Here is a 15,581-nt window from a genome sequence, read left to right on the forward strand (position 1 = left end):
TACAGTTGTTGAAATGGGAAAATCAACAAGGTGTTCAACAAGGTTGGTTTACTGGACTGTGGAAAGTTTCGTGTGATGGAATGAATGAGCCATTGTGTCAGTGTTCAGAATAAATTATCCTGCAACTTCAAAGCTACGCCTTATAAAGTATGTTAAATATTTGTCACAATAGTATACTGTTCCATTAGTCTATTAATGGCAACGGCCTTAGTAAGCTCATACAAATAAAATAAACGACTAAAACGAGCGTCACGCAGTCTCTGCAGGAAAAGTCAGGCTGCGAAATCGAGCAAAGACTAATCGCTCATCTGCTATTCCTCGGCCCAACTGTGAAGAGCAAACTCCGGCATGTATGCAACTCTACGTCGTTAAAATGAACAGCTTTTTTATTTTCCCGGTACTTACCTGAATATAAACGTGAGGCAGGATTCGAGTCTGTTGTTCATAAGCGGCGGCTATGAATGGAAGAAATATACGCTGTCAGTTTAGTAGCATGCTAGCTAGCTGTAGCTGATTGCTAATGTGGTGCTAACGCAAATCCATTTGGCTTCACAGTATTATTTGCTGCAGTTTGTAACGTAACTTTAAGATATCCACTTACGTAAACATGATGTGTTGTAGCTAATATACCTGTTTACTTAGTCGGTGGACAAATGCTGCTGATAAATACGTTTATATGTAGTTAGTGTTGACACTACACCGTGTAGCCTGGTAACTTAACGTTACTGTTTGCTACCAATGTGTACAGTTACCCTGCTAGCCACGTAAACTGCTCCTGCTTGGTGTTGACGTAGCAGCAGCCGCTTGCCTGTCCTGTCAAGCTAGTTCTATTTTATATGAATTAGGAGCACCAAGTCATTGACAGTCTGCCTAATAAACCAAGACATCCTGAAGACTCGAACTCCACCGAGGACATGTACAATTGTGACTCAAAATGCTGTAGCTGGACTTGAACGTGTGGCTCGTTGGGTTCTTGGTCCTGTTGCATTGAGCGGATGATGAAGCGGGTCATCTGGCTGATATCAGGATTAAACAGAAGAATGATGAAGCTACTTTTTGCCCTCGCTTTGATCGCCTACATTGCCTGTAAGTGCACGATTTGTGTAATTGAACGTATCTCACCTTAAATTGGTATCATACCTGTTGTGACTTTGTTGCCAACCAAACTGTAAACTTGTGTGAGTAGTTTAAACCGATACCACTAACTGTTTGGTGGCCAAGCCCCAACAATGTACCTTGCAAGACGAGTACTGGGAGTTCATACATCGAAAAACCTAAATCATCCTTCTGGTAAAGTGTTGAAGCAGTCGACATACAATACAAATTAGTTGCATTTCAGGATGGTGTACCATCTCATTTTCAAGGTGTTCCATTATCATTAGAGAGAGAGTTACAGTTTAATGTGATGAATTGGTAAAGGGAATTTACAACCAGAAAGCTATGATATTTATTGTTGAGAGACAATTACGATTAATTTATCAACAGAAAATTAATCACCAACAATTTTGCTATTGTTTGATTTATTTATTAAGAAATAATACCAAACATTTATTGGTTTCTGCTTATCAAATGTGATGATTTGCTTTTTATAACTATTAGGGGTGGTACGGTTCACAAAACCCACGTTTCGGTTCGTATCACGGTTTTTGGGTACGGTTTTTGTTATTTTTTTCTTTTAATATTTAACACTCCAGAAATATACTTCAGCATATTATAGTTTAATTACCCACAATGTAGATACAGTATTAAATAATTATATTGTTATATCATGTAATCATGCACAAACTGAATTTGACTTGACTTTAAGCACATTATTGGGACCATTTCTGAGGAAAGCTAGGTGAGATTTTGATACAGCAAGAGGGAAGACATTGATGATTTCAACAAGCTTTTCATTTATTTGGCAAAAAAAGGAGAATTCGTATTGCCATCTACAGGAACTTATGTGCCTTTTTAGCACATGAAGATTGAAATATTACAGAATATCAATTGAAATAACTTTATCAAACTGCCAACTTCAGTGTAGCTCTTACAAAAATGTAATCCTTTAAAAGAAAAAGAGAGGAACTCTAAAAGCTCTGTCTTTTGAATAAGTCAGAATACGTTAAACATAAAAACAGTTTACATTGTTAGTTAATTTCCTATCCTGGCCTGGGCTGGGACACACATTCATACGGTTTGACAAGTACTTGTTGGACTTTAACTTATCATTGTACTTACAATAATGAGCGTAGCTGTCAGGTCCTCCTGTACGTCTCATCTCAGTTTTTTCCTGCATCCACCGTGTGTGTTTGTGTGTGTGCGCGCGTCAGTCACGGGGGGAACTGAGCAGCCCAGCCTGCTGCAGAGAGCCGACAGAGAAACTTTAGAGTGAAAAATTGTTACAGCTTACATTGATGTTAAAAAGTATACAGGTTGGCAGGACAGTCTGAAATGTTTTCCACGGTCTTTCGCTGTACGTTTTGTTGGTAACTTGTCCACACCTCTTCTTTCGCGTGAAAGGGAAACTCACTGTCTGAGGTCACATACGGGCACCTGACGGGCACGCATGCGTCGAACCGTGTGGCACACACACACGCTCCGAACCGAGACAAGCAGACCGAGGGGTTCGGATGTTTTTTCATGAACCGTACCACCCCTAATAACTATCACTGTAAATTAAATATACTAGTGCAGAGCCCGTTCAAAATGTGCCTGTTTGGAACGGGCCGATTGCTTGGCCGGTTGTATTGCTGCTTGTAGAATTCATCAAAACCAAATTGTACCCCAAAATTACTTGCAGAAGGACCCCAAACCACTTAATATGCAACTCCCCTGTATAGCCTACTACTGACTTACAGTGTAGGCTACTTCTACATCAGAGGAAGACATTGTACTGCTGTATTTGCCTGACAGAATGGTGCAGATTCAGAATGTAATCACAAAATATCACATATCATATATGTGGAGTAATCAGACATTAGCCTCATGGACTCATGGCAGTGCGCTACCCACCCGGCCCGTTATGAGAGCTAATCAGCACATATTTGCGTTAATCAACCACCAGAGCGTGCGTGCGTGCGTGTGTGTGGAGAGAGAGGGTGTTGTCTCTTAACCAATTTAACATTTCAGCAGAGGTGTTAATTTCCATAGAGGTTTAGTGGCTTGAAAGTTAGCGGTGAAGTAGGGGATTTGATTCGCGTGGGTATTTTGGCGATGGTCATGTTATTAGTTAGCAGTAGACTTAATTAACCCAGGGTGAGTCCGATGAAAAGTGCTGTGTCTGCCCAGTTCAGCTCTTGAGATTTTCTCGCATTGCACAGCGCTGTGAAGGAATATTATCCAAGATTACTTTATATTCTGCCTCTGGTTAGAAGTGGTGAATGTAGGTTAGAGCTCACAGCAACTTAATATTAATATTGTATAGTGACTCAAAAACAGTGTCTGGTAGCCTGCCTATAAGTGGCATCGCGCTCTGTCTGCCACTTGTTGTCTGTAGCTGGTTGTGCTTTGAATGTGTGGGATTCTGAAATGTCCTTAAATTTGGGAATTGTCGTTTGTTTATTCAAAGTCAAAGACAGTAGTGCTGCTTTGTACATTTTTGTGGGTCTGAGGTGTATTTCACATTTTAGCTGCCACAGCTCTGCTGCTTTCTTCGACCCTCTCTGTCTCTGGTCCTGCCCTGTACTCACTCAGGACCCGTTTACACGAAGGGAAGACGCAGATATTTTCCTGCGGTTTGGCCTCTCATTTACACGAAAACCCCGTTTTTATCACAGAAAACGATTATTTCTAAAAACTCCGGCCAAAGTGGAGATTTTGGAAAACTTCGTTTGCATGTAAACGGAGACAAACGGAGGTTTAGGCAGCCGAGAGAGAGAAAGAAGACGTGATTGTTTGCTGTTGTTGCTATTGTCGGGATTCTGATTTGCTAATGTGGGCTTGAGCTTCTCGTTACACTGCCACCTACAGGTCTGGCATGCTCTTGACGGCATTGACGGCATATACACGGGTACATATAAACGAACACTTTTCTGAAAACTGAGAGGTTGAAATGTCCGTTTATGACAATAGCCGGCCACATGTAAACGTAGCATCAGTGTTGCAGTGTGAGAGGGGGAGTGGCCAGCGGCTAGAGCGGCACAAGCCAATGTGTGCTTCTTTTATTTATTTGTGTGTGTATATATATATATATATATATATATATATATATATATAATTTATTTATTTAACGATATATTTTGCATTTCTAATCCAAACAACGTCAAACTGCACTTACTTGTGCCTGTAGCAAAACCCCTGTCAAGTTTGAAATCCATCGGACTAACGGTTTGAGAGATATGCGCATCAGACAGACAGACAGACGTTCCTGCAATTTATAGATAGATATTGTGACTTTCAAGAGTTCAATTTTGTCTCTGGGAATTTTTAATGGACAACTCATGATTTTCTGACATTTGAAAGGCTAAACAATTAATTGAAATATAATCAGCGCCGGATTAATCAACATTGAAAGTAATTGTTTATGCATTTCCCAAAAGTATCAAGTGTCAAACAAGTGACCTATTTGAATTTTTGATTGGCTTACATTGGCAGAAATGTTAGTTTGGCCTGCTTTGCTCAACTGAGTTATTGTATTGAAGATTGTGTTGCATAATGAACATGGTGTGTCTGTAAAACCCATGATGTCAGCTTTTGTGCCCATCAGGCGGCGTGGCGGCAAAGTTTTCACAATACATTTACCATGTTGATTTATATTCATAGAACTAGTTTTATTGACTAGATTTGGCAGCAAAAACAGGTAGTATTTGATAAGAAGCTGAGCTCATCTGTTCATTTTATTTGATTCTCATCACAGGTAACTAGTAGGCTAATGCTTTGTAAGGTTGAACTGGCATTTTAACTGTGATAGTGTGGCTGACTATTAAGCATGAGTTGTTGTTACAGCAGGGCTGTAGTCAACATTGCCTTTGCTGTGTCCGGGACAAGGCCGAGTCAGATTCAAGACAAAACTGAGTCCTACACCAAGACCAAGATTTAAACTAGGATTTAAACAGCATCTATTCAGTCATTTGTTATTAATTTTAGTTTGTTCTTAACAGTTGACTAGGATATAACCTCAATAATCAATTATAAAAGTCCCCTGGTTTTAAACATGCATTATCAGAAAATAACCAGCAGTGTACTCTGTTGTGGGCAGACTGACAGAAGTTAGGTTTAGTAATGTAGATCATTGTGTCGATGTTGCTCCAAATTCAGGTGAGCTCACACATTGCTGCTATCAGGTGATTACACTACTGGAAATTCTGTCAAGTCATAAACCAATTTCACCTCTGCTGAACTGAAGAAATACACTTCAATATAATATAACTTTAGTTTCAAGATTAGATTAGAGAACCTAAATCCTAAACCAATTAAGACAGACTGCGTCACCCACAGTGAGTGTGTTTACATGGACATAATTAACCCATTAATGAGGCTTATTCCGTTTATGATCATATTCTTGATATGGTGTTTACATAATAGATATAAACCAGTTTGTTTAGCCTTTATCTATGGTTTACATGCTAAAACACATAAACGAGATACTCCAAAAACAAGATAAGTGGGTTATTCATGTCCATGGAAACTAGGGCTACATTATATGTGGAAAATCTGCAATAATATTGTTGAATATTGCGAAAACGAAATTACTTGCCATAAATAAACAGATATTAAAGTGTACTCACTTCTGCTGCTTTGAGTATTCTACTAAAATACAACAAATTGCTTGTTGAATTTAAAACAAATGAAAGGAAATCATTTCCAACATTATTTTATTGAACATCGAATTGAATATCGAATTGAATATAAAAGGCACCACTAAAAGAAGAATGAGTTACATTTTAAAGTACAGTTTTCTACTGATATTTTCTTTTAACTAACACAAAAATCTCTGAGTGTGTTTCGCAATATGTCAGAGCCTTAAGCGTTATGAAGACGATAAAACAAAATTATATAATGTGCAGCCCTAATGTAAACGCACTCACAGATTATCTAGTAAGATTAGAAAATAATGTTGCATCACACATACAAAATAAGGATTGACAGTGGGAAATTTTATCGACCATCTTTCTGTCTCCCGCTCTTTAAAAGTTATAGACTCACTGTCTAAAATCACTCCCTATTTTCTGTAGTGCACTATATTTACACTCTGCCATTTTATTTGAGTGTCTGAATTCTGAATTGGAAAATGTATGCACTGTATAGTCAAACATCCTCGCAACAGAGCTAAAACAGTAGTTTTCTTGTTAAGTACACATCTTTCTGCTAACGATTGAGTGTCACCTTTTATGCAGAAAACTCTGTCTTTCCTGAGGGTCCCTGAGAAAATCACTTAAGTTTGGGTTTGGTGCAGTTTGTATACGTTTTCTTTTTTTACTTCTGTAACATTTGAGGCAAAATTGTGAGGCAGAAGAGGGGTTAATATATTATGTAACACTGGACATGGTCAAGACAAAAGACCATATAAAATGAGACTGATCTTCAAGTCTTTATTAATATCTGAATCTTTAGTGTGAAGATTAAATTGAAGGTCAGAGGAAGTAAATGGGAAATACCCAGATTTGAGAGACAGGGTTGGATTTTCATGCTAATCCATTTGAAAATTGCCACATTTGTTTACAGCTCAATCATTTACAATCCACTCATAGGACAGTACAGTTTTAGGAGCCGAGAAAAAAAGAAAATAACTGCTGGAGCTTCTTTTCCTCGATTGTGTCTCTTTGGCAGTTTTGCTTTTTGGCTTTGTTAGACAGACTGATATCGCTGAACGCTATACTGCACTATACATGCACTTTACATTCATAATGCTCCCATTTTTGTGACAAGTTTTCTCTTTCTCTCTTCCAGCTGTCTGGGGAACATATACGAACATGAGGTACAGTAATTAATTTCTCTATTACCTAACTACTGAAGAAACAACAACCTCAACTGATACCTGAGACTTTCCCCTCTACCCCAGCCCTCACTATTGCACGCGCGTGCCCCCCCCCCGACTCCCCACCTCTCCTGATCTTCCTTGACCCTCTGCCACCTATAAATTATCCTGTGCAGAGGGCTGAACTCAGAGCAGTATTAATGGTGAATGTGGTAGGGATGTGTCGAAAGGTGCATGACACATCTGCAAAGCACACACAACTCTCACATCATAGTGCAGTAATAATAAAATGCCTTTATTTTCTGTGCATCTTCTGGGAAGGTTACATGATCATTTCACTCATTCTTGCACACTTACACACAGCATACACACTGCATACACAAATTCCGCTCGAGTGACCTGAGGGGTATTGCAATATGTTTAGCCTTGCCTAACCTTGCACAAAAGCAGAGGCACCTAAGTTACCATGGAGATTTATTCTGTGCAGCTAGCCTGCTCCTGACCAGGCTAACAGCCTTTACACATAAATAATTTGTGTAAAAAAAAAACACATTATTTTTTACAAATAATGTGTTTCACTTCCATAAGAAGCTGCTGCTCACCCTGCATAAAGTATGTACAATACGTATTATCCATTTTAGCATCTGTAAATCTGTGCTCGACCTTGCGGTCTGTTAACGAAAGCCGTGCTACTTCAGCCTGGCTGGACCTAGTCGCTCCTTCTCAGCCTGGCTTGGCCTTTGTGAAACACACCAAACCAGGATGCACAGATTAGACTAGGTCAAGCCTCGCTTTATCGGTTAGCCTGGATTTATAAATTCTACTTTTGTGCAATACCCCTCAGGTCAGCCTCATTCTCTGCTGATTTTCCTAATGGGGCTTTGCTGAAAATTCAGATTGTTGTGTGAGACAATCCAGTGCATCATCATGTAGTAATGTAGTCAATAAACTAATAATGACATGAAAATGTCTGTATAGGTTTTGACACATACTGTAGACTAAATTGTAACATGCCTATAGTGGACACCATGCATGATAGGCTAATCTGACTTCCCTGGAGATTCACTACTGCCTATCTCCTCTATTTGGTACGACTTGCTGACCGTACTGATTTGCGCTTAGGCATGATGTAAACGTTAATGTAAATGCACAAATGCTACCCACTGGGCAAAATCAGAATTTTACTGTAATGGATTTTCTTCGGTCATAAAATATGAAATATTAAAAGTAATTTTATGCTCAATTATTGAATACATTGCTGTCATTTTATAAATGGACCAAATCCATTCTATCCTGAGCACATAATTCTCATGAAGTTACACAGTCTCCCTACTCCTGATCTGGCACTGTGATAAGCGCAAGCTATCATCAGCAGCAGACTGGACTGTAATTAGACTGTTGCATACACATGTACAGTATATACGTAGCACAAAACAGCTTCTCTCTAGTGATATTATGTTGGGATTGGGATGGTTAAAAAAAAAGTAGTATCAGAATTAGTTGATCTGGATCAAAGATGACAGCGGCACTGAATTAATTTATTTATTTAATAAAGGTTCAAATTGTCAAGACAAATGTAATTTCTCTCTCTGAATGTGAGAGGTAAACATGCCAAAATCTCATGTAAATCAATTTTATGTTTTTATATAATTAAACTAATGCGTGTTCTGTCTAAAAATCAGAGCTCTATCTTTTCTCTTTGTTTTGTAATGATATGAGACTATATATATATTTGTCAACTGTTTACATAGTACCTGGTTGTATTAGGCCATTATTGGCAGTGCTGCAAACCAGTGAACCGCACTGCTTTATGGCAGTATCAGACTTTTATGTGATTTAACATTATTGTAATTATTACCATAATTTGACAGCTATTTAATTTGCTGAATTAGCCCAAAACACACATTCATGGTGTGTTTTTATCCACAATCCGTATACAGAAGCGACTATTAAATAGCCTACATATTGTGATATAAAGGCTATATAAACTGGTGTAGAGGATTTTACTCAAAAATGTTAATGGTTGGATGGGGGTGGTGCGCCACGTGTCACTAAAGAAAAGCATTTTTCAAGTCGAGCTATTTTCTTTGGCTTTGTGATAATTGCTGCCATCATCTCATCCCCCCCTCTCCTTGGCTTTGTCTTTCTCTCATCATAGATCAATACAAGAACACGGAGAAATGAAGATTGAGCAGAGGATTGATGAAGTGAGTTTAACATGTGGTCAAACACCTTGTATTTTACAGGTCAAAGGAGCTCTATATATAATATATGTATATTATCAGCTAGTATTTCTCTTTTTCATGCACATATTACACATTTACTAGATATACACTAATTTGCAACCTCTACATACCATAGCCAAATCTAGATTTTTGACTGGGCCCCAAAAAAATCTGGTGCAGCCGGGCCTGAATCGTGTTGCTTAAATTTTAGCCTAACCATCACATATTTTTATACCTTTGGAATAAATAAAGTATCTATCTATCTATCTATCTATCTATCTATCTATCTATCTGTCTATCTGTCTATCTGTCTATCTGTCTATCTATCTATCTATCTATCTATCTATCTATCTATCTATCTATCTATCTATCTATCTATCTATCTATCTGTCTGTCTGTCTGTCTGTCTGTCTGTCTGTCTGTCTGTCTGTCTGTCTGTCTGTCTGTCCACCTCAAACACAAATTTGACAAAGATATTAGGTAAGTGCCAACAGTAATGTCAAAGTTGTTCACAAACATTTCCCTTCTGTGAGAAAAAGTTAATGCTCCTGAATCGGGAATTTTGAAACAATTAAACTGCACCATGGTGACTAACTTTAGTCAGCAGCCAAGTAAAAAAGTCAGAAGTAAAATAGGTATATATTTAGCCTAGAAATCTAGACGCACCCTAGCGGCAGCAAATTTAATTTGCAGCCAGGGGGGTCTAGGCACTCTCCGTTGACTTCCGAGCTGGAAAAACCAAACTCTAGTCAGGCCAATCACATCGTGTATAGAGTCGGTGGGCGGGCTTATGGCTGCTGCTGCTGCTGGGAACAGTGGTCTTCTGGAAGACTTGGAGTTAAGCTTTTCTTTGAGAAATGAACAAAGAACGGCACAGAAATCATTCTTAAAAAAGGAAGATGTGTTCGGAGTTTTGCCGACCGGATACGGAAAAAGTTTAATCTATCAACTGGCTCTGCTACCTTCTTTGTTGCTCTGCCTGGTTGTAGCGCTATCTTATTGCGTGCAGAGGGAATTTGAAAGACAACCGTTTATCCCACCTATCCCGCCCCTTGGATTGAGCCCTGTCAATGGTGAGTTCCCAGACCCAGCATCTTGATGTGGGTCTGGCTTGTCAGGCTAGCATATATTTTTTCTTAAAATTAAATTTCTTATATTAAAACAAACACACAAAGGGAAACATTTCTTTATTATATAAGTACAACTCAGTTTTATATTGTATGTGAATTATCCCTGACGTTTCAATGGCTTTTTATACTTTTTTAGACAATAGTCTTGAGGAAAAAAGGGGAAATCTTGTGGTTTTGTTTCTGATGAACACTTTATTGATTCCCCACAATCGAAGCATGTGTGCACGTTAAATGGCTGTTGGCAAGTTTTAGGATTAAAACGATGGGATCTATTCAGCAAGTAACCTTGTTACCTTGACTTTCTTGATATAAACGTTGATTGTGCAATTCCTACCCCTGAACACTATTTAAAACAAATTTAAAAACAGTGTTACTCGCATGGCTCCCATTATCCTCCGTGACACGCTCTCTTCCACTTTGCCTGACAACTCTTCTCCAAAACAAACAGCACTGAGATAACAGAGCTCAGCCCATAGCTTCACTCACTCAAAGCAGATAGTATGCGTGAAATAAAAACAGGACACATCATTTCACTGTGTGTAGAGTTAAAGCTGCAGTAGGTAAAATTGTAAAGATCCAGGACTTTGCCAACAAATTTGAACATCGACAACTTCTCAGTCCCTCCCCCCTTTCTGCTGCAGCCAAAACCGTCTCCTAAGCCCCTCCCACACAACGGAGTTTGACAGAACTGCCGGCCGGCATGTCAGACAACATGTTCAATAACTAAACACTAACACAACGTTAACTTTACTCACCAACAGTAAAACGATGCTAACTAGCAGGCTACCCTTAGCCATTTCAGCATCATATCTGACCGACCACTGTGCTAACGTTACTATCATCCTCACCAACGTAGCTTTATGGACTTTTGACTGCTAATAACCAAGTGAAAGATAAATCATTCATGGTAATTATGTTACCTGTTGAGAGGAAATGTGGCTACATCTGCATCGTTCTTCAGATCTTTAAAATCCTGCAGCCACGCCACCTCTGAAAAGCCACTCCAATATTCACCCGAGTTTTGGGAAACCTTTCTGCAGCTCGTGCGCGGGGAGGGGGGAGGGGAGAACGCTATATATGCGTGTACGTGCCTGAGCAGTAATTGACAGGCAGATAGACCACCCCTGTGGCCCTGATTGGAGAAAATCAACCGGGAACGGTGGAATTTTGCCAATGGCACTACAGGCTGTAGGAGGTGCCAGAGGAGTTTTTTAATTTTACGTATTTTATTTTATGTAGTTCTACTGGAACATAGGGTCAGTTTCAGCAAATATGACAGAAAGTTAGTTTTATAAGACTTACCTACTGCATCTTTAACTACGCTAACTAACTGTAATAATGTGTAATGATCAAAAAAACAACAGACAACAGCTGTGCCTCAAAGACCGGGCAACAGCCAGGACGTTGAGAATTCACGCGTGAGAGGTGATGGATAGTTCCAGTTACTTCGTCATGCATTCACTTCGTTGAAACGAGAAGAAAGCCTCACTGATGTGAAGAACAGGACAGCGATACATAAATGCTCTCTGCCTGCCATATGCCAGCGCTCCATTAAGTCCACTCACCCCGTGAAATCGCGATTTATCCCTTTAAATGTGCATAAACGACATATTGCTCCTCATAACCACTGAAAACTGTCAAAAAAATCTAACCCAAAGTCCAATTATTATGGATGCTATCTGACATTAAGCGTTTCTGCTTCATTAGATTTAAATCATTCACTTTTTTTTGACGCCGTAGTTAAGGCGGCAGGCGTGTGGTCAGGGTGGGAAATTAACTTAACGCAGTGGCTGGTGGATGCCCAATTTTACCAGCCACTTTAATTTTTTACCAGCCACTTTTTCCGGAATTCAAATTTATAAAAAGTGCACTAGCATATTTTGAATTGCTTCAATACATTATTTTTTATTATTAATACATATGTTATTAATATAAGCAAATATAAAGTGATGTGAAAAAAGCCTGTGAGACCATGGTTAAATTCTGTTTGGTCAATCATAATCTACAGTAATTGTAGGCCTACATGTTTAATGAACAGAAAAAATATTGACTCATCTCTCAGTAACCTAGCATTAAACAGTCCCTCCAGGATTTTGCGGCCTTTTTTTTAGATTGTTGCGGCCCAAAATGCCTGATTTTGCGGGGGCTTTTGTAAAAAATTGCGATAAAAGTTGTGATGCCTTTTGTATTTTTGTTACAATGAAGTTGCGAGAGACAGTGAAAGTTGCTTTTATGTATAGTTCTTTAAAAATAAAAAGGAAACTTATTTTGGAGGGAATAAAATTACTCTGGGCTGAGTTGTCCTAGTAACCTTTCAAAAAAGGCTCAGGATGCTGCAAATGTTGGTATAATATGAAAATGGCTGGTGGATTTAAGACAAAAAATTATTTATTGAATGAATACATTTGAACATTTCTGTCAGTGGCGTGTTGATCTTTGCATTAATAGTTTATTTCCTAACCTGGCCTGGGACACCCATTCATACGGTTTGATAAAGGACTTTAACTTATTTATCATTTCACTTAAAATAACAAGTGTAGCTGTCCTCAATTTAGGTCATCCTGTACGTCTCATCGCCGGTTTTTCCTACATCCACCGTGTGTGTGTGTGTGTGTGTGTGTGTGTGTGTGTGTGTGTGTGTGTGTGTGTGTGTGTGTGTGTGTGTGTGTGTGTGTGTGTGTGTGTGTGTGTGTGTGTGTGTGTGTGTGTGTCACAGTACAGATCCACTTTGCGACATGACTGACGGGTGGTGTCGCGACGTCATACAGCCATGCTTGATGCTCCTCGCCCTTGACCAGCAGCTGATTGGACGAATGCGTGACGTGGGTGTGGCTACTCGAGAATTTCAAAAGAGTGTCATGGTGGCTCGTTGAGAATATGATCTCGTATTTTACAAAAATAGTTCACCGAAATATGTTTCTGAAAACATTTTAAGCAAGAAATAGGCCATGCAGTTGCTGAATTTGTCTTCATTTCAGATCGACAAAGGTTAGTTTGAAAGATTTTCGTCTACTTCTACTGGATAGTCGCGTCGCGTTCATAGGAATAATTTGCATAAAGCTGGGCATCGGCCAGCTTTTTGACGTGCAGCATTTTTTCCAATGTAGCGCTGCCTTCCCGGAATGCTTTGCAGGAGCGTCACCCATAGGAATAGAGTGGAGCGCAGCGCGACAGAAGCGTCGCACGGACAAGTGGATCTGTACTGTCAGTCAGTCGTGGGGGGGAACTGAGCAGCAGTGTCGACAGGATTTAAACAGCAGCAGCGACTGAAAAATTGTTACAGCATACATTGAAGTTTAATACAGGTTGGCAGGACGGTCTGAAATGTTTAGCACGATCTTTCGCTGTTAGTTTTGTCAATGTGCCACTTGTTCCACAAGTACCTTCTCTTTTTCTTTACTTCGCCCTCAAGATTTTGTACAGTCATAGCTTCTGCTGACTCCGCGGAGGGCCTCTTAACACCGGGGATATGTCGCCACGTTTTTTTAACCGATAATTTTGGTTTCGTCTGTACCTTAGTTCAGCTACATTGTGTCACGAACTAGCACTGAAAACTACTCGACAAAAGTCTGGAGTTGACGGAAATATGCGTGGTCAAAGCCCCGGCTGTGAACAGTTTCATTTCCTATAAGTTCTTCACAATAAAAGTCCTCCGTTATTTTGTTATTTAAATGTTTTTATTATGAAGCAGCAAAATCCGGAAATGTTGGGGATTCATTAGCAGTGACATAACTCGACTCCTATAAGCATTGTGCATTGTTACTTAGCAACAGCATTCTTTTACAAAAGCTGTCCAAAAAAGTTAATTTTATTTCTTATTAATGTACACTCAGCACCCCATCTTGACAGAAAAAAACAGAAATGTAGAAATTTTTGCAAAATTATTAAAAAAAGAAAAACTGAAATATCACATGGTCATAAGTATTCAGACCCTTTGCTGTGACACTCATTTAACTCACATGCTGTCCATTTCTTCTGATCCTCCTTGAGATGGTTCTACTCCTTCATTGGAGTCCTGCTGTGTTTAATTAAACTGATTGGACTTGATTAGGAAAGGCACACACCTGTCTATATAAGACCTCACAGCGCATGTCAGAGCAAATGAGAATCATGAGGTTGAAGGAACTGCCCAAGGAGCTCAGAGACAGAATTGTGGCAAGGCACAGATCTGGCCAAGGTTACAAAAGAATTTCTTCAGCACTCAAGGTTCCTAAGAGCACAGTGGCCTCCATAATCCTTAAATGGAAGAAGTTTGGGACGACCAGAACTCTTCCTAGACCTGGCCGTCAAGCCAAACTGAGCAATCGTGGGAGAAGAGCCTTGGTGAGAGAGGTAAAGAAGAACCCAAAGATCACTGTGGCTGAGCTCCAGAGATGCAGTAGGGAGATGGGAGAAAGTTCCACAAAGTCAACTATCAATGCAGCCCTCCACCAGTCGGGGCTTTATGACAGAGTGGCCCAACGGAAGCCTCTCCTCAGTGCAAGACATATGAAAGCCTGCATAGAGTTTGCCAAAAAACACATGAAGGACTCCCAGACTATGAGAAATAAGATTCTCTGGTCTGATGAGACCAAGATTGAACTTTCTGGCGTTAATTCTAAGCGGTATGTGTGGAGAAAACCAGGCACTGCTCATCACCTGCCCAATACAATCCCAACGGTGAAACGTGGTGGCAGCATCATGCTATGGGGGTGTTTTTCAGCTGCAGGGACAGGACCACTGGTTGCAATTGAAGGAAAGCTGAATGCGGCCAAGTACAGGGATATCCTGGAAGAAAACCTCATCCAGAGTGCTGAGGACCTGAGACTGGGCCAAAGGTTCACCTTCCAACAAGACAATGACCCTAAGCACACAGATAAAATAACAAGGAGTGGCTTCGGAACACCTCTGTGACCATTCTTGACTGGCTCAGCCAGAGTCCTGACCTAAACCCAATTGTGCATCTCTGGAGTGACCTGAAAATGGCTGTCCACCAACGTTCACCTTCCAACCTGATGGAACTGGAGAGGATCTGCAAGGAAGAATGGCAGAGGATCCCCAAATCCAGGTGTGGAAAAACTTGTTGCATCATTTCCAAGAAGACTCACGGCTGTACTAGCTCAAAAGGGTGCTTCTACTCAATACTGAGCAAAGGGTCTGAATACTTATGACTATGTGATATTTCAGTTTTTCTTTTTTAATAAATTTGCAAAGATTTCTACATTTCTGTTTTTTTCTGTCAAGATGGGCTGCTGAGTGTACATTAATGAGAAATAAAATGAAGTTTTTTGATTTTAGCAAATGGCTGCAATGAAACAGAGTGAAAAATGTAAAGGAGTCTGAATACTT

The 15,581-nt window shown here is 39.7% G+C and overlaps 1 protein-coding gene across 3 annotated transcripts in view; it reads left to right on the forward strand.

The window, feature by feature from the left end:
• The first annotated feature begins 260 nt into the window (after positions 1-260).
• Positions 261-15,581, forward strand: part of uxs1 (UDP-glucuronate decarboxylase 1) — a 41,665-nt gene continuing 26,344 nt past the window's right edge. The window contains exons 1-3 of one of the 3 annotated variants that reach the window (XM_039818022.1): positions 261-1,086; positions 6,871-6,898; positions 9,057-9,105. In XM_039818022.1, the coding sequence (XP_039673956.1) occupies positions 996-1,086; positions 6,871-6,898; positions 9,057-9,105 (168 nt within the window). In that variant the 5' untranslated portion in view covers positions 261-995. The remainder of the gene's footprint in view (positions 1,087-6,870; positions 6,899-9,056; positions 9,106-15,581) is intronic. The other 2 variants (XM_039818024.1, XM_039818023.1) reach the window with 2 other exon arrangements.

This window comes from Perca fluviatilis, chromosome 12 (assembly GCF_010015445.1).
Source record: "Perca fluviatilis chromosome 12, GENO_Pfluv_1.0, whole genome shotgun sequence".
NCBI classification, from domain to species: domain Eukaryota; kingdom Metazoa; phylum Chordata; class Actinopteri; order Perciformes; family Percidae; genus Perca; species Perca fluviatilis.